At 51.4% G+C, this 18,943-nt stretch overlaps 1 protein-coding gene across 1 annotated transcript; it reads left to right on the top strand.

The window, feature by feature from the left end:
* Positions 1–5,784: 5,784 nt before the first annotated feature.
* Alox12b (arachidonate 12-lipoxygenase, 12R type) lies at positions 5,785–17,889 on the top strand. Its single transcript, XM_015504450.2, has 15 exons — positions 5,785–6,204; positions 7,189–7,393; positions 10,422–10,503; positions 10,640–10,732; positions 10,835–10,957; positions 11,254–11,357; positions 11,662–11,834; positions 12,058–12,201; positions 13,231–13,434; positions 13,629–13,715; positions 13,958–14,127; positions 14,573–14,694; positions 16,872–16,972; positions 17,313–17,483; positions 17,669–17,889. The coding sequence occupies exons 1-15, from the start codon at positions 6,058–6,060 to the stop codon at positions 17,846–17,848; spliced, it is 2,106 nt and encodes a 701-aa protein (XP_015359936.1). The 5' UTR covers positions 5,785–6,057; the 3' UTR covers positions 17,849–17,889.
* Positions 17,890–18,943: the final 1,054 nt, after the last annotated feature.

Here is an 18,943-nt window from a genome sequence, read left to right as displayed (position 1 = left end):
TCTTCTCCCTATACAACCAAACCCCCTCAGTCTTTGGGACAGTGTGTGTGTGTGTGTGTGTGTGTGTGTGTGTGTGTGTGTAGGGTCAGGGGACGTTTTTGCCTATACTAAAGTTTGAATTTTCATTTCTGGCATCTGTGATGCTTGGAGAAGAGAATCCCCGTGCCTCTGTGCATGAAGAAGTGGTTTGGGGGATATCTCACCGGCAGATCTCAGTCCAAGAATTTAACCACCATCAGCAGGACTAAGAAATACCCAGTGGTGCCCCCTTGTGGCCATCTGGGCTGTGGTCAAAGCTGGAAATGTGGACCCCCTAAACTGTCTTGACTAGAGCACTGCCCCACCAGGGTGACTCCCCAAATGATGAACTCTTCTCATCCTGCACAAAGGTTCCATTGGAAGTCATGCTCATCCTAAAAAATGCTCCCAAGCAGGAGAGGGAGGGACCAGGGTGGATCACTGGAATCTAATTTCCCAGAAAGCCAGCTTGGAGGGAAGTTTATTGGGAAGACACACCCAGCTGCACACAAGACTTCTGCCTTGACTTTGGTCATGTCTGGACATGGGATGTGGGGAAGGGGCTCATGACAGGCTGCTGGATCGCTGTCAGATAGGGGGTTTCTCCCAGCATGCACTTTGGATCCCTCCATGCTTTTTGATCAATCTGGAAGGATGATTGGCACAGTGGGAAACTCGCCAGCCCCTTTCCCCGATGGCCTTGAACAAGTTCCTCCACGTAGATGGCCCAAATATGTCAGATAAATGGGCGGGACAAAAAGACCTGGAAAGTCCCTTCCTGCATTGACATTCTAGGATCTGCTTGCATCCTGGCTCCTGCCTCCTTAACTCTGTTCTTGACCTTGGGGAAGCAGCTGTAAAAGCCCCAGACAGAATCCCTGCTTGCACCAGCTTCCAGGTGGAGGGACACAGAACACACCAAGAGGCACATTGAGAGAAATCCTTCCATGGGGTGACTAGAGCGGTTGGGAGATACAACCAGGTGGTGTGTGCTATTGTGATTGAGGGGGGAGCATTAAGTGTGGTAATTAAGGTAAGTAATTCCTTTCTCTGAGGAAGCTGCACTGGAGCTGAGACCTGGACGCCAAACACAAAATATTCTTGAAGAAGCTTCAGGGAATGGTGTTATATACCAAGTCAGGGTGAGAGCAAGGGCACATCTTAGAGGAAGGGAGGGTGGCTAAAAAAATGTGTTGGTCATACATGGTCACGTAGTCCATGGAAAAGTCTTTGGATTTAATTTCTTTCTTTCTTTTTTTTTTTTTAAGAGAGAGAGAATTTTAAAATATTTATTTTTAGTTTTTCGGTGGACACAACACCTTTATTTTATTTGTATGTGGTACTGAGGATTGAACCCAGCACCCCACGCATGCCAGGGGAGCGCATTACTGCTTGAGCCACATCCCCAGCCCCTTTGGATTTAATTTTAACGACAACACTCTTTTAAGCTCTGGTGAATTTTAAGCAGGGGAGTGACCTAATTTAGGCTTTTTTCCCCCCCTCTGTGTTCTAGGGGAGTGGGGCCCCAGGAGTTGCTCTCTGCCTTCCAGGGCATGGGGTTGAGCAAGGTAGAGGGTGTCCCAGCAGTGACGACTTGGCTTCCAGTGTGGGTGGGTGACATGAACTACCCCTGCGAGTGTGCATCTGTACCAGGGGCCTCTCATACTCTCTGGGTCCCACCCCTGCTCCAGGAGAACCAGTTCTTCAGCGAGTGCTTACCCAGAGTTATGTGTCCACGTTTGGGTCACAACTGGGGAGTGCCCCAATCACATCCGTATACCTAATCCTTAATCCTATCCACATCTTCAGCCCTAGCCCTGGCCCCACCCATATCCCCACCAGACCCAGGGAGAGGGATGGACTAAGAGAAGACCTATTGCTAGTGGGTCATGATTTAGGAAGATGGTTTTCCCCATCCTCTTGTGCACCTAGGTCCTCTTTTCTGTGTCCTTAGAGCCCTCTCCTACCCAGTCCTCTGGGCTGCCTATGTGACCTGCTTCCTCCCTACCCCCCCATGCTGAGTCATCTTACCAATGGGTAGAAAGGTTAAGGGTGGGTCTATCCTTCCAAATGCCCCTGGACCCTGCATCCCAGAGGGGCCCGGCAGTACTGTTCCCCAAGTCCCTGAGCTCTAATTTTCCTTCTTCAACACTCTGCTCTTCACTATACTTTAGCAGCCCCCTGGAGGCCCAGTCTCCAGGATAAGGGAGAATTTGCATGTGATTTGTCTCTTGATGTGAAAATTTGCATAATCAGTTTCCCAGCATCCCCCAAGAGTCATCAGGGTGACTGAGTAAAGCCCAGGAGGGCAGGCCTGACCAGCCTGGCAGCTCCTGACCTCAACCCAGGACTGCATTGTGCCAGGGGAATGGGAAAGCCTGCCAGCCAGCCAGAGCTTAGGCATAACCCTCATCTTCATGTTTCTCCCTTCCCTCCCTCCATCCCCTTGGCTCACATCACTTCCGGTACAATCACCCTTAGCCCAATCCAGCTCTCGTCTCTGAATCTTCACCCTAATTCTGAAGCCATCCATGATTCAGTCCCTAACCCTGATCTTGTTCATATCACTACTCCCCAGCTCCCACCGCCCCCAACCATTAAGAATCATGTTTCAAGAGCTGAATGTGGTGGCACATGCTTGTAATCTCAGCAATTTGGGAGGCTGAGTCAAAAGCATCATAAGTTCAAGGCCAGCCTCAGCCACTTAGGGAGACTGTATCTCAACATTAGAAAGAAAGGAAGGAAGAAAAGAAGGACTGGGGATGTAGTTCAGTGGTAAAGTGCCCCTGGGTTCAATTCCCAGCACCAAAAAAGAAAAAAGGAAAAAAAAAAAAAAAAGAAAAGAATTATGTTTCAAGAATCTCCAAAGGGGCTGTGGTTGTAGCTCAGTGGTAGAGCGCTTGCCTGGTGTATGTGAGGCACTGGGTTAGATCTTCAGCACCCCATTAAAAAATAAATAAATAAAATAAAGTTATCGTATCCATCTACAATGAAAAAAAAAGAGTCTCCAAGGTACAGGTACTATTCCATGAGATGGGAAAAAACAAACAAACAAACAAACAAACAAAAAAAACCAGATCAGATTTGGACAGTCTCATCTAGTAGATAAAACAGACATCAATCAAAGATATTGGGTATAGAGCTATGAGAGCCACTAATAGTTAAATTTGGCCTTCCTTGGAAAAGTAATGATTAAGCTAAGATCAGAAAGAAGAGGCTTTAATTGAGTCCAAGAAGTAGTAGGGAAAAGCACGTGCAAAGCCCCAAATGTAGGAGGAAGCACTTCCTTTGTCTTTATTTAAAAATTTCATTCCCAAAGAGCTCTTCCTGGCCACTCTATATCTAAAATTGCTCCCCGACACACACACACACACACACACACACACACACACACACGCACACACACACACTTCTTTTTTATATTTTTGTGGCACTAGGGATCAAACCCAAGCACCTTGGCATGCTAGGCAAACACTCTACCACTGAGTTACACCCTTGTACTTACATAATTGTTCTCTGCTTTGTTTTTCTCTTTGGCCCTTGTCACCATTTAACATATTATTTAATTTATTTGACTATTAAGTACTATTGTCTATTTCCCTCACTAGTATACAAACTCCAGGAGTTCAGGGGCTTGTTTTAGTTTTGTTGTATTCTCTGGGTCTGGCACGTGCTGTGTACACCGTAGGGGCTCAGTTAGCATCTGCTGACAAATGAATGAAAGGCACATCGTATTATCCCAAAGGCAAGAAGAGTCACAGCTAGGTTTTATCTGGCTTGGGGCAGGGTAGGGATGACATGTGCATTTTGGGGTCTTGAGAAGACTGTTTCAATACTTAACTCCAACCACATCCCTATTCCTAAATGAAACCTGAATTGCAGTCTCATCCCTATTCTTCTTTCAACCCCCAAACCTACAGGAAACTTCTCTCCATCTTGGAATCCCAACCCTCTTCAGCCCTAACTCAGCCTGGGAACTGCATGACCTTCCCTTGATGGTGACAGGTGGGTGCCACTGGGGAGGAAACCAGGGCTGGTGTTTCCTGGTTGGCAGGAGCTGCTGGGAGGCGGAAGGAAAGAGGGCAGGTCCGGAAAAAGGGGACAGGAACGTGACTCTCTCCTCACTCTCCCTGGATCCCAAATACTATCTGCCGAGAGTAGAACTTGGACCCTCTCAGCTGCTCCCACCATAGTCCTGATGACTCCTCCCTATCTCAGGGGCTGACCCCATCCCATCCATTATAACTCTGGCTGCTGGGGTTCTATCAGAAACCAGTCCCATGAGGGTCCCAACCCTGGGGTTTATTTTCTTCAGAACACTTAATATTCAGAATTAGAGCGAAGCTCCATGCATCTTTCATTTCTTCTTTATTTTTGCAATTCTGAGGACTGAGCCCAGGGCCTTGTTCATGGTAGTCACGTGCTTTGTCCCTGAGCTACCTCCCCACCCTTGCTTTTTAAAACAAAAGCATTTTGAGACAGGGTCTCACTACATTGCTCAGGCTATCCTCGAACTTTCTGTCCTCTGCCTGAGCCTCCTGAGAAGCTGGGATGCCAAGCATGCACCTCAATGCCTGGTTACTTACTTTCTTCTTTGTATCTGCAGTACCTACAACATGGTGTTAATCCTGCTCAATATACATCTGTGGAAGGAAGGAAGGAGGGGTCTGGTTCTTGACAAACACAATTCCCTTGGAGACTATCCCTCATTCGGGCTTCCCATTCCTAGCTTTGTTCTTTGATTTTTTTTTTTTTTCTGGTAAGGGTGTAGCCTTTATAAAATCAAAAGATAACACAGATATAGTAAAAATGCATTGAGTGCCCTATATATCATCCAGATGGAGAGAGAGAACACGTCCAGCTGCCTACATGTTCCCCCATTCCAGAGATACTCATTAATCTGACTTGTGTAAGATGTGTTTAGTTTTACCTCTTCTGGAACTTGGTGTTGAGGGAATACCTGGCTGCTTTCTTTCCAGACGATCTTTGTGGGATCCATCCACAATGTAGCCTAATTCTGTTTTTGCTTTGTTTGGAGGTGGGATTTCATTGTATTGTCCAGGCTGGCCTTGAACTTTCAATCCTCCTGCCTCAGTCTCCTAGGGCACTGGGGTTGCAAGAGCTTTAGTTTAATTCTTTTTTCTTTCTTTTCTTTTCTTTCTTTCTTTCTTTCTTTCTTTCTTTCTTTCTTTCTTTCTTTCTTTCTTGTCTGGGGATCGAATTTTGGGGCTCATGCTGGCCAGGCAAAGGCTATATTATTGAGCTCCACCCCAGCCCTTTAGATTTATTCCTGTGTCCTAAATTTCAATTGGATTGTCTTCTAATTGTATATTCAACCCCAGTCCCTCCTCAGCTCATCCTGAACTCAAAGGAAGCAACACATACCCCCTCTTTGACCTGCCATCTTTTCTTCCTGTAACATCTCTAGAGCTGTTCTGTATCTATGTGGTCCCTGGGCCTGGGCTTTAACACCAACTTGTCATGAACTATGGGCCCTAGGGTTGAATGATGGACTCATTTTCCACAGCAGATCATCTGAATGTCAAGTTTGTTCCACTCTCCCTCCCCTCCAATACAGGTCACCTCTACCCAAGGTGCTGCTCAGCAGGGGTACCTGGCAGCCAATGGGGGCAAGCAGGAGGAAGGAGCTCATTAATCTGATAAAGATCTGGGGGCCCTGCCCCACCCCCTCCCCCAACTTCCCTGGGGCCCTGGCTCAGGCTGGACTGGCTCCCACACCCTGAAGGCTCCTTGAGCCTCCTTCCATCCGCCCTCTCAGAGGCAGGCCCAGAGCCCTACCTGCAGTTCCTCCCTGCCAGCACCCACTGGGCTAGAGCCCAGACGCCTGCTCACTGCTACCAGCTGGCTCCACCCGGAGCAGCTCACATCCCAGCCCGCCAAGGGCAGCTCCCGTGAGCCAGTGGTTCCTGCTGTCTAGCCACTCTGCTACAGAGGCTGGCCTTGTCCACTCCTCTCTGTGCCTGGGACCTCCACACAGTGTCCAGGATTGAGTCCCCTCTTGACTCCTGAGGAACATCCATGGCCACCTACAGGGTGAAGGTGGCCACAGGCACTGACTTCTTGTCGGGAACCCTGGACTCCATCTCGCTGACCATCGTGGGGACCCAAGGAGAGAGCCATAAGCAGCTGCTGAACCACTTTGGGAGAGACTTTGCCACTGGGGCGGTGAGTGCTTATGGCCCAGGAGGGATGGAGGAGTGCTGGAAGAGAGCCAGGGACACAGCTTGACCAGGAGAGGCTGCAGAATCGAGGCTCAGCTCTGAAGGCTGTGGGTTCCTAGGTGGCTCTGGATGCCTCACCCACACGTCTCCTGACCCTTCCCACCTTGCTGGTCTCTGGGCTCTATCTCCTCTGCTCCCTCATCTCTTATCTCTCTCAACCAATTTCCAATCCTCTCACCTCATCTCTCTTCCTCTCTCTTCTGTCAACTCTCTCCCACCCCATCCCTTCCCATGGCCTCTCTTCCCCTCCCCATCCCTCTCCCCTTCTAACTCACTCTTCCTAAACCAAGTTACATCATAACTAGCTTAAATTTGCATTGGATTCTCTGTGACTTAAAATGGCATCAGACCAGCCTGTCCAGTGGGGACCTGCTTGCCCCATGATGGAAGTCACTCTTTGTGGGCTCTCACACCTGATTTTGAGTCAGGCCCAGCCAAAGGCTACTGTGTGATCTGATTGGTCCCTCTATCTTTGGGGTGATTTCTGAATTCCCACATCTTCATGGAGAAGTACGAGAAGGGCTGGCTGGACCATCTATCTCTCTCCAATCTAGGACTGTAAGAGGCTTAGGAAGTCCCAGTCCCTCTTGGACTGCTTTGTACACTAGCTCCTGGGGGTCTGTGTGGTCCCTGAAGCTTCAGATGACTAGGAAAGGGGATGGGAGAGGAGGACAGGACCTTGGGAACTGGGGAGGGAGGGATGAAAAGGCCTAGCCCAGGGTAAATGGACCCAGCAGAGAATAGTCAAGTTGGAGGAGTCAGAGGGGAGCCCAAAGATTGGGTCCATGTCCCATCTCTCTGCCACCGCAGTCCAGAAAGTGAACATCACCCAGCATGAGCAGAGCTTGGTTTAGGGGCCAATTCAATGGGAGGCTGGAGGAACCAGAGTCCAGTCCAGTATGCTCAGTGAGACCTGTGTCCTGCCCAGGTGGATGAGTACACTGTCCAGTGCCAACAGGACCTCGGGGAGCTCATCATCATCCGTCTGCACAAAGAACGCTACTCCTTCTTCCCCAAGGACCCCTGGTACTGCAACTACGTGCAGATCTGTGCCCCCAATGGCCGTGTCTACCACTTCCCTGCCTACCAGTGGATGGATGGCTATGAGACCCTGGCACTTAGGGAGGCCACAGGTGAGCCCACATCATCTCACCCCTTGCCGTGAGGGCCCTCACTTCAGCCTGACCACCCCAGCATGATCACCCTGGGCTCCCATCAAGCTAATCAGGCAGCAGGGACTCCTGAGATCTCCTATTACTGTCATAAATTACCACTGCTGCTCTAGGCTCAGCTTGGGACTGCATTGTTGCAGAACGAAGAATAGTGGGGTCCAGGGGTCACCCTCAGCATCCCAGAGTCAGGCAGCAGAGAGCATTTCCAAATCATGCTTCCTCTCACTGCTCCCAGCCTCACTTTGAATCCTGCAGGGTGCCCAGCCATCCTGAAATGACCCCTTTCTACTCTGTGCCCAGGCTGCTCAGCACTCTTGTAGGATGTCCTGTCTATTATGCCAGAGAGTAAGTCCTGCAACCCCCAAAAGCCTGATTCTCCAGTAGGATTCTGTTACGACAACAAGATGCCCTGTTACTCTGATAAGTAACCCCAATATTCCAGCTGTAGCCTTCTTGCTCCATTCAGAAGCCCTGTTACTTCAACAGCTCCCCAGGGCACCAGGGCCTTGTATATGATCTTGAATATATATATATATGATTTCTCCCAACTGCTGGGGATGAAACCCAGGGCCTTACAAATACTAGGTGAATGCTCTACCACTGAGCTACATCCCCAGCCCTATGAACATTTTTTAGACTGAGGGCTATTCTGTTGCCCTAGAGGATACTTTATTTCTCTAACAGGACTCATTGTTACTCCAAAATCCGCCACTAAGGGCCCATCCACCCCTATAGGAGGTTCCACGAGGGCAGTGTGGAATTTTCCACTTGTATTATGTTGGCACTTAAAAAGTTTCAGATTTTGGAGCATTTCAGATTTTGGTGCAAACTGTCAGCTTCTCCTGGCAGTGGGTCAACGCTGCCTTGCTGTTTGCTGAGCTGTGTGGTTGCTCCCATGGGACAGGGACAGGATCTGAGTGCCTGAGCTCCATGCATCAACCCTTGCCAGAACCCTCCATCTGACTGGGTCAGCTGCCTATATGTGGCTGCGACATAGAGACTGGAGGTCTATCCTCTGTAATCCCTTTGGCTCTACCCCAAGCCTCTGCTGGCCTCCCTTGAGAAATGTGGAAGGGAGAACAGCTTTGAGGACACCAGGGGAGTCCCATCCTCCTCTTCTTTTTCATATTTCTGTGCTGGAGTCTTTTCCCAGGGTGGGAGGGAACAGGGCCTAAGCTGGGGAAAGGAGAGGCAGGGGCTAAGGGAGGCCTGGGGAAGGGTGGGGCTGCCAAAGGAAGAGTCTCAGCAGAGATGCAGAAGTGCTTCCCACGGAGATAGGTCTGTGTGGCATGGAAGCAGGGGACGGGCAGGGTGACACTTGGTGGCTGTGCAAGAATGGGGTTGGGTAGGGTGGCTGCCATGCAACACCAGGGCAGGGAGACTTGAGTCACCTGTTCGGCCCTCGAAGGAGTGAGGCTCCCGCCCTGGGACAAAGCCAAGTTGGGGTTCTGGGTTTTACCACCCCAGGGGGCGACATCCACCCAGAATGTAGCATATGAGCTGAGGCAGATGGAGGATGGACAGGGTGGCAAAGTGAGGACCTTGAGGGGAAATGATAGGGATGTGCACAAACTAGCATGGGGACAAGCAGTCAGGATGCTGGAGAAAGACAGGCTTGGATTTGGATGTCCATCTCAGTGCCACCATTTACTCTCAGGACATTTGGGCACATTTTCACATTCTTCTAAGCTTTGGGACCCTCATCTGTAAAATGGAGCTAACCATAGGGTTGATGCGAAAATCCAATGACATAAAGGAGTATCAGGAACAACTGTTGTGGGTGCTACTGGGGGGGGGAGGGGGAGGTCAGAACAGTCTACTTTGCACCAAATCCCAGCTTGACTGCTTTTTTCTTGCACAATATTTACTCTTTTATCCTTGTAAAATGGGAACAACAATATAGTCCTTTTGTTGAAACTGTTGAGGCCAGAGGCGTTTTGAAATTTGGGTTTTCTTTCGAGGCTGCACACGTGAATATGTTCATATGTGTGTATATAATAGATACATACAAAATGTGTATAAATATACACATATGCATATTTATCTCATCCATTCATCTACATGCAGGTTGAGTATCCCTTATCTGAAATGCTTGGGACCTAAAGTGTTTCAGATTTCAGACTTTTAAAAAAATTTGGAAATTTGAGATATTTTGAGGAAAGGACCAAAGTTTAAACATCTAATTCATTGTGTGTGTGTGTGTGTGTGTGTGTGTATACACACACACACACTTTATACACAAGGACTGAAGATAATTTTATACAATATTTTTAGTGCTTCAGCATTTTGACTGTGACCCACCACAAGAGGGCAGTGTGGAACTTTCCACTTGTCTCATGTTGGTACTTAAAAAGTTTCAGATTTTTGGAGCATTTCAGATTTTGGATTTTTGGATTAGGGATACTCAGCCTGTCATGTATACAGATGTACCACATATCCATCTCTGGGTATTCCCCATTCAACACACTAATATCTCTCATCGAAAACTGAAAAATGAAACCAAGCGAGTTAAATACTGTATCTAGCCTCAGGGAAATTTAGAGCACGCTTGGCTCACCAATGAATTCGTTATGAAACAAACTTGGATTTCCACAGCCTTTTGTATTTTGGAATTGCAGGAGAGGGCTGGGGACCTATAATAATTAGTGACTCGCCTTATAAAGTTGTTCTTGTCTGGCTTGAGTCATTAATACAAGGGCAGTTTTTAGGAAGTGCCTGATACCTAGTGAGTCTTCCACAACTGTCAGTTATTAATATAGTTCACTAGTGTCTAGAAGAGGCACTTTCCCCAGCAGCAGAGCCCAGCTTGAGGATAGAGTAGGGATGGGGTCCACTATTATTGTCTTCCAGAGTGGGCCTTCCCCATCCTTAGCCACGCACCCCTTAGCTTACCCTGGGGGCTACAAGCCAAACTCCTGCTCTCTGAAGTGGGCAGGGGCAGGCAGAAAAGGGGGTCAGTGCTTGAGCGTCCTCCTTGGTTTCCCTACAGGAAAGACAATGGCGGATGACTCACTCCCCATCCTTCTGGAACACAGACAAGAAGAGATCAGAGCCAAGCAGGACTTCTACCAGTGAGGGGGAGGGTGGCAGGGTCTGGGGGAACCTGCAGGGGTCATAGGAAGTCAGGGGCCAGTGTGGTCTCTGGCCCCCTGTGCCCTAGGATGGTACCTAGACATCAGGGCTCACCATCTTGGCTTGTTCTTGCAGTTGGAGAGTCTTTGTACCTGGGCTGCCCAACTACGTGCACATTCCCAGTTACCACCCTCCTGTCCGGAGATTCCGCAACCCCAACCGGCCTGAGTAAGGACCCGAGGCTCTGCTGGACTCCTCCCATGGCTGCCCTCTGAGCCTCTGCCCGCTGAGCCCCAGGTGCCAAGCCCCAACCCATGCTTCTCCCTGCAGGTGGAATGGTTACATTCCAGGATTCCCGATTCTCATCAACATCAAGGCCACCAAGTTCCTGAACTCAAACCTCCGTTTCTCTTTCGTCAAGACTGCCTCCTTCTTCTTCCGCCTGGGGCCCATGTGAGTGGCTGTAGTGAGGGGAGAGTGAAGGCTCTGGGGACTGTCCCTCCCTGCTGTTCCATGTCCACCTCCAGGACAGTCCCAGAGTTGGAATGGCCAGGGAGGCAATGGGAGGCAGATAGAGTGTAGAAGATCTGAGACTTGACACGCAGAGACCTAGACGCACAAAGACTTTGGGACTTTGAGACTAAGAGACCCTGGGACCCAAAGACCTCAGTGGGTAGGCAGCTCTGCCACCTGTCCCAGCATACCTGGCAGCCTCTCTGACCACCTTCCTCTGGCATCCCACCTCCTAGGTCACTGGCATTCAAACTCCGGGGCCTGGTAGACTCAAAACGTTCATGGAAGAGACTAAAGGACATTAAGAAAATTTTCCCTGCCAACAAGACTGTCATCTCTGGTATGGGGTGGAGCATCCCAAATCAAACAAGGGGCACCCAGGTGGTCTCTGGCGTAAGAGGCAGGCCCCTCATGTGGGGTCAGTGGGCTTAGTGGCCAAGAGAGCAATCCAGAGTCAGGTGTGTACACCCTCCTGGGGCTTCTCAAGGCGTTATCCTGGGTCCCTTCAGCTACTCAAGACAAAGATGAGGGCTTAGTTTTCCTCCCTGAGTCCTCTTGGTGTCCATGGTCTTTTTCTGTCCCATGCCTCTATGTCCCTGAGTGGGGCTGGATCACGTTGTGATGCGCCTGCACCATCCCCCTAGAGTATGTGGCTGAGCACTGGGCAGAGGACACCTTCTTTGGGTACCAGTACCTCAATGGCATCAACCCAGGACTCATATGCCGATGTACAAGGATCCCAGACAAGTTCCCTGTCACAGACGACATGGTGGCCCCGTTCTTGGATGAGGGAACATGCCTGCAAGCAGAGCTGGAGGTGAGGCCCTCTCTGGCAGAGGTCTTAGCTGGTCTCCCGGCCTCCTTCTTAAACATCCACGTGTCTCCTGAGACCCACCTGACTCCCACCCATGCCCACGTGCCCCACTTCCCCAGCCCTGTCCAACCACCGAACCCTGAGGCCAGTGCACTCCGCACACAAGGCATGGGTCACATGCCCCGTGTTGGTGCTGGCCTGCCTTCCCACTGTGGCTCCCCTGCAGAAGGGGAACATTTACCTGGCAGACTACCGCATCCTGGAGGGCATCCCCACTGTGGAGCTCAACGGCCAGAAGCAGCACCATTGCGCCCCACTCTGCCTGCTGTACTTCAACCCCCAGGGCAACATGATGCCCATTGCCATCCAGGTGTGTGGGGTGCAGTGGGGGCTGCTGTGTGGGCATGATGCCAGGGCAGAGCCCCTCTGAGCCCATGAACGTTCCTCTGTGTGTGTGCATGCACCTATGTGAGCATGTGAGCCCGTGTGTACACTCTATATCCTGTGCATGTGTGTCTGTGCGGAAGCTGTGTGTCCACAGGAGTGTATACCCGTCTGGTTGCATCTGAGTCCACCTATGCTAATGCATGTCCCACTCTGTATGTGTGGCCGTGGAGAGACTTGGGGGTGACCCTTGGGTGTGGCCCTGTGTGTAAGCCTGGTGTGAGAACATGCATGTCCCTATGTGGGCACATCCGTGCGTTATCATTGTGTCTATACACCCATGCGTTGAACTTGGGTCCCTGTGGTGAGCTTATGGTCACATGTACATGGTGACCAGAGGGGGCGCTTGATGGCTTAAGCTTGTCTCCTTGACTTCATTCATCCATTTACTTGAAAAAAAAATGACCTCCACTGTAGGCCAGGCCTCTGCTGGGAGTACTGAGCTAATTAGACTTAGCTGCTGTCTGGCAGGAGAGGAAATTGAAGTATTCCCTTATCAGAGGTCCCCACAAGCATCGTGATACCCTTCTGGGGCTATCAGCCATGTCCTAATGCTTCTGGTTTATTACTGGAGCAGTGTAGGCTGGATTTCAATGACAGTCCCCCATCACCTGAGGGCTAGGCACCCTTGCCCTTGTACAGTGCACAGCTTGCACAACTGAATGTGGCAGCCTTGGGGATGAGGGAAGGATGGCTTCTTAGAAGCTGCATCTCAAAGAATGAGTGGGAGCTGCCAGGTGGAGACAGAGACTGGGCGAAAGTGCAGGCAGAGAGCACAGCAAAAGCAAAGATGGGGAGGAAGGTCATGGTGTGCTCAGGGGACCAAAGGGAACTGCAGTACAGTGGGTGTGGTTTTTACCTCCTCGAATTTCCTTCTGCCTCTTTCCTGGAGCGGCAGCTTTTGTGTGTGAGGGTCTCTATGCTCACCTAACCCTCCTTCTTTCCCTGCCCCCAGCTGAGCCAGACCCCTGGACCTGATTGCCCCATCTTCCTGCCCAGCGATTCTGAGTGGGACTGGCTGCTGGCCAAGACGTGGGTGCGCTACGCTGAGTTCTACAGTCACGAGGCCATCTCCCACCTGCTGGAGACCCACCTCATCGCTGAGGCCTTCTGCCTGGCCCTGTTGAGGCAACTGCCCATGTGCCACCCCCTATACAAGGTGTGGGCTTAGGGGAAGGGACCCCATCTCACTGCCTTGTAAGCCCTGGGAGGATCTGGGGACTTACCCCAGAGAGGACTTAGGGAGGGGACTTTCCAAAGTCAGGGGTCAGTCTGATGTTGCAGAAATGGGGATGCTGAGGTCCTCTGGGGGCATCCTCAGCCCTGTCTTGCCCTCCTTGCTTTCCCGCCCAGCTCCTCATTCCCCACACCCGCTTCACGGTCCAGATCAACAGCATCGGGCGGGCCCTCCTCCTCAACGAGGGGGGCCTCTCTGCCAGGGTAAGACTTCTGCCCCCAGCCCCAACAAGAAACTTGCTTTCTTTGGGTCTTTGCAGTTAGACTAAAAGCAGGACTCCCCACTTGCTTTTGGATCTGGGGGCGGGGGGCAGAGAGGGGACTGGTTAAAGTGGGCGCTGTGACTAGAATGGTGCAGAGGCAGAGGGCCTGCCATGGTGTGGTCCTCAGGGAGCAGGGCCTGCAGGGATGCCATCCAGCTCTGGGATCTCCCCACTCCCCCACAGGCCATGTCCCTGGGCCTAGAGGGCTTTGCTGAGGTGATGGTGCGGGCTCTGTCTGAGCTCACCTACGACAGCCTCTATGTCCCCAATGACTTTGTGGAGCGTGGTGTCCAGGACCTGCCTGGGTATTATTTCCGTGATGACAGCTTGGCAGTATGGGACGCAATGGAGAGGTGAGGTGGGGACAGCAGTGACGGCACTTAGGGTGGAGATCCTGGGCTGCGGGAGGGGGTGTGGGAGCTTTTAAGAACCCGAACTTGGACATCCTACGGGAGCTTGGCCTTGCAGATGGGGTCTGGGCTCTCTGTCCATCACACACCTGCTCCTTAGGCCCACAGGGCCTCTTCCTTGTTTTGGACTCCAGCCCTCCTTTGCGGGTCAGCCCCCTTCTGGGCTCTGAGCTGCCTGGGGGCCTCGTTGATCTATTATTGGGGATCCCGTGAGTGTCTTCTGACCTTGCCAAGCCACCTTCTCTACCTCCTTCCTGAAGGACTTGCCTCCCTGTAGGTCTGAGCCAGCTAAGGCCAGAATGACCTGAGGGAGGTGGGAAGCATGGTTATGGAAGGAGAGGGGAGGGAGAGATGAGGTTCCAAACTGAGGCCCTGTCCCCTTGATCAGGTATGTGACAGAGATCATCACCTATTATTACCCGAATGACGCAGCCGTGGAGGGTGACCCGGAATTGCAGTCCTGGGTGCAGGAGATATTCAAGGAGTGCCTCCTAGGGCGTGAGAGCTCAGGTACGGGCTTGAGAGCCCAGTGGGGACTGGGGCCAAGGTGTGGTTCCCAGGAAGCTCCACTAGGGCCCTCCTGCTTCTGGGCCAGACAGATCTCCTTGTGGGCCGAAGGATACCAAAGGGCTATCTAGGATTTTCACAGGGACCTGCCCTGGACCCTGGAGCAGTGGCATCTCGGGGATGACCTTTGGCATTTGGCGCCTTTCTGAACTCAGGTGCTAAGTCATCTCTGCAGAGACCGAAAGGGGCCTCTGTGGACTGAGAAATGGGGCGTGAGTTCTAACAGGAAAAAGTATGCTGGAGGCTGAGGAGGTAAAGGGAGAATCAGCAAACTCCAGGAAATGGGTGGGGGGTGTCCTGAGGTCATGCTACTTGGGCACACACTCAGCAAATATTTAGGGAGCATCTATAGTGTAATGCTGGGCTGGGGATGAAAGGGAAAAAGACAGAGGCAGGTGCCCACCCTCAAGGTGTTTGATGCCTGGGGCTGGGGGTGTTTAACTTGGTGAATGAGCAGTGTGTTATAGCAGAATTGGGGCAGTTTGGGGAAAGCTGAGGAGGAGCTAGAGATGCCCAGGGGAGGTTTCTAAACCAGCTTGGGTTGGGCTGGCAGAGACAGGGAGTGGGGAACAGTAAGCTAAGATCTAGCTGAGATCAGACTTCTTGGTTAACACCTAACTAAGATCTGCCAGATGAGGTTAGCTATGAGATGACTGACAGGGGCTTGTGGCCGGTGGTGGAGATGGAGTTGCTGATTGGGAGCTGCATGTGGAAAGGTTCCAAAACTAGAGGCAGCATAGTGAATTCTGGGAGCTGCTTACTGGGATCCAGTTTCCTGCAACTAGAGCTGAGGGTGGAGGTGCTCAGGCTCCTGATGGGTTAAGGCTGAAGCCAGGAGTAGGGCCAGGCTGCCAGGCAGATAAGGAGTTTGGAATTACCCTTTGGAACCAAAGGGGCACATCAACGGGTTTTACAAGGAGATCAGATGTTATGTTAAAATATCAGGCTGCAGTGCTGGTCAGGAGAGTTTAGGAAGCTGGTATGGTGTCTAGGAGGGAGGTGGTGGGGACTTGACTAAAATGAGGGTTGTGGGGACACAGAGAATTCCAAAGCTAGCTGAGAGCTAGAAATAACAAGACTTGGTGATTGGTTTGGGTTTGGGGGTTAGGTAGGGTGAGAAGTGGAGGGGTGACTCCCAGGTTTAGGGCTTTTCCAGTTGGTTGGATGATATGTGTCATCCTTTGAGCTGAGGGCCTTGAAGGGGGCCTTTGGGAAGAAAATACTGAGTCTGTTTTGAATGCGTGGGTCTTTTGTTATAGGGTAGCTATAGCAACCAGGGCTGGCTGCTCACCTGGTATGATCAGAAAGAAGCCAGCAGCTTAGTTGGGAACAGGTGTGAGGGAGAGAGCCAGGCTACTGAGAAATTTATCTGGAGTGAGAAAAAGTCTCAAAGGAGGTGGGGAGAGTGTGTGTTGGGGTGTTGTGCTGAGTCAGGGTGGAAAAACCAGGATTCTTGCCAAAGGAGAGAAGCCTCTCCACTTCCTAGGGGAGCTGGAAGAGAGATCCAAGGGCCTCAATTTAGCTGTGAGCACAAGTAGCCAAGGCCAGTCAAGCCCCTCCCCCAGCCTTGTCACAAGGACTTCGGGGAAAGGAGTTGTGGAGCTTGGAGTGTTGCAGGGAGGAAGAGCAGGAAGAAAAGATTAACATTAAACAGAGACATGAGGTGGGAGGGAAAGGGAGAGAAAAGGGAAATTGCATGGAAATGGAGGGAGACCCTCATTGTTATACAAAATTACATATAAGAGGTTGTGAGGGGAATGGGAAAATAAACAAGGAGAGAAATGAATTACAGTAGATGGGGTAGAGGGAGAAGATGGGAGAGGAGGGGAGGGGGGATAGTAGAGGATAGGAAAGGTAGCAGAATACAACAGTTACTAATAGGGCATTATGTAAAAATGTGGATGTGTAACCGATGTGATTCTGCAATCTGTATTTGGGGTAAAAATGGGAGTTCATAACCCACTTGAATCTAATGTATGAAATATGATATGTCAAGAGCTTTGTAATGTTTTGAACAACCAATAAAAAAAAAAAAAGTGTGACCTGGGCTTGCAAGCGCCCTCTGCTGGACGCCCAGGACTGGGGCAGGACTGACACTGCTTGGTCCATCCACCCCTCAGGCTTCCCCACTTGCTTGCGAACGGTGCCTGAACTGATCCGATATGTCACCATCGTCATGTACACCTGCTCTGCTCGGCACGCAGCTGTCAACACGGGCCAGGTACCTGTGCTCACCAGCCCCAACCCTAGTCCCAGACCTCCTAAATTTAGCCCTAGCCCCAACCTCAAACCTCAGCCTTTATCTCTGGTCCAGCCTCAATTTGTCTGAACCCCTGAATCAACTCCAGTCTCAGCTGAAATCCTTTCAACCCAACTCAAATCCACCTGGACTATACCCCCAACCCAGCCTCAATATCCATCCGCTCCAGCACCACCAGTCTAAACCAACCCAGCCCATTCTTAGTCCACTGGGGCAGGAATCAAAGATGGGAGAGAGGGATCAGAGCCTGGTGGGTGGGAACTGTTGGGGTGCTCTCTGAACCTCTGTACGTCACCTCCAGTTGGAGTACACAGCCTGGATGCCCAACTTCCCATCTTCCATGCGGAACCCGCCGATGCAGGCCAAGGGGCTGACCACGTTGGAGACCTACATGGACACGTTGCCGGATGTGAAGACCACTTGCATCGTGCTCTTGGTACTCTGGACCCTCAGTCGGGAACCTGATGACAAGGTGCGGCGTGGGGCTTGGGGACTCTGAGCATGGGCAGACTGGGGGGTTGGGGAGGGCAAGGATAATTGGAGCTGTCAAGGGGCTGGGAGTTTGCAGTGGGCAGAGGCTGAAAGGAAGGTGCTAGGCTGTGGGTTGGTTGCGGGGTGGGCCTGGCTTCATCCCAGCGCCGGGTTCTGTGTCCTCAGCGGCCCCTGGGCCACTTCCCAGACATTCACTTCGTGGAGGAGGTCCCGCGGCGGAGCATGGAGGCCTTCCGCCAGCGCCTGTCCCAGATCTCTCACAATATCCGACAGCGCAACAAGTGCCTCGCTGTCCCCTACTACTACTTGGACCCTGTGCTGATTGAGAACAGCATTTCTATCTAGGATGGCCCTCCCTGCTCCATATTCTTTGTTTTCCTATTTTCGAATAAAATTATTTCAAATGCTCCCTGGGTCTCTGAGTGCCAGGAGCTGTTTTCGGGGTGCTGGGGGCGCTGGGCTGGCGCTGCGGGGTGTGAGCGGAGATGCTCACACTGTGAAGCTGTTCATCACCACCACCAGCTCCAGGTAGGCCTAAGACAGCGCTAGGGCCCCATTGCACTCCCAGAGGCCTCTCGATATCAAAACCGAATGGCTCTGCTTCGGGCCTCCTTGGTGATGTGCTCCTCTGGGCTCAGAAGCCTCTGGGGACGCTGCAGGATGGGTGGTGGGGCAGGGGCAAGGCTAGGAACTAGATCCTCACGATGATTCTGGTCCATCTGAATTCCTCCTACCTGGGGACTTAGTCCCACCTAGGGGAACCAGATCACCCAAGACCCAACTTGAAACATAAACTACCCACTCAGATAGGGGAAAGCCATCACCCTATAAGAAACCTAAACCAAACCCGCTTTGCAACCCAGACCACTCTCTGAGCTCCACCTACTAGGAATCTGTACCACCCTATTCCACACCCCTCAGCCAAGGAGTCACTCCAAGCCCTGTCCACCTAAAAGATGCAGCCTGTTAAGTGCACCCTCCAAGAAACCCTTTCTCCCCAAGATCCTTCCTCACCTCACCCACTCTCCTGAGACTTGAGCCCCTTCTCTCTATATCTCTGACCTTGGTTTTATTGCTGATGCTCCAGAAGATCACCAGGGTGTGGCATGTGGCATTGACATCAGGGATTGAGGCTATCAAGTCTGTTTGGCCTTTGATGGTGGGTGGGGGAGCCACATAGGGCAGGAATATTGGGCATCTAGGAACTGATTTCAAATCAACGTACCCCTCCCAAATTCAGTTAGCTCAGAGCTGCCAGTTCTTCTGTTAGGCCCCCTCCTCCTGACCCTGTTTTCCCTGGGGTCTGGCACTGGCTCCCCTGGCCACTGTTGATGGTAGCATATTGGGCTGAACAGGTGAAGTTGATTGTGGTGAGATACTACCTGGGGCAAGCACAGCTGTCCAGGGTGGCGGGACCCCTAGATGGGAGTGAGGTGGGGA

This window comes from Marmota marmota, unplaced genomic scaffold (genome assembly GCF_001458135.2).
Source record: "Marmota marmota marmota unplaced genomic scaffold, marMar, whole genome shotgun sequence".
Taxonomy (NCBI): domain Eukaryota; kingdom Metazoa; phylum Chordata; class Mammalia; order Rodentia; family Sciuridae; genus Marmota; species Marmota marmota.
Note: the sequence above shows the minus strand (reverse complement) of the source record. Positions and strands in the feature narration are given on the sequence as shown.

Bases quoted from the DNA above. Each gene is read 5' to 3' on its own strand.
- Alox12b (XM_015504450.2), top strand. From the start codon at position 6,058: ATGGCCACCTACAGGGTGAAGGTGGCCACAGGCACTGACTTCTTGTCG. The intron at 7,394-10,421 runs GTGAGCCCACAT...GTTTCCCTACAG, and splicing joins GGCACTTAGGGAGGCCACAG to GAAAGACAATGGCGGATGAC. The intron at 14,695-16,871 runs GTACGGGCTTGA...TCCACCCCTCAG, and splicing joins CCTAGGGCGTGAGAGCTCAG to GCTTCCCCACTTGCTTGCGA.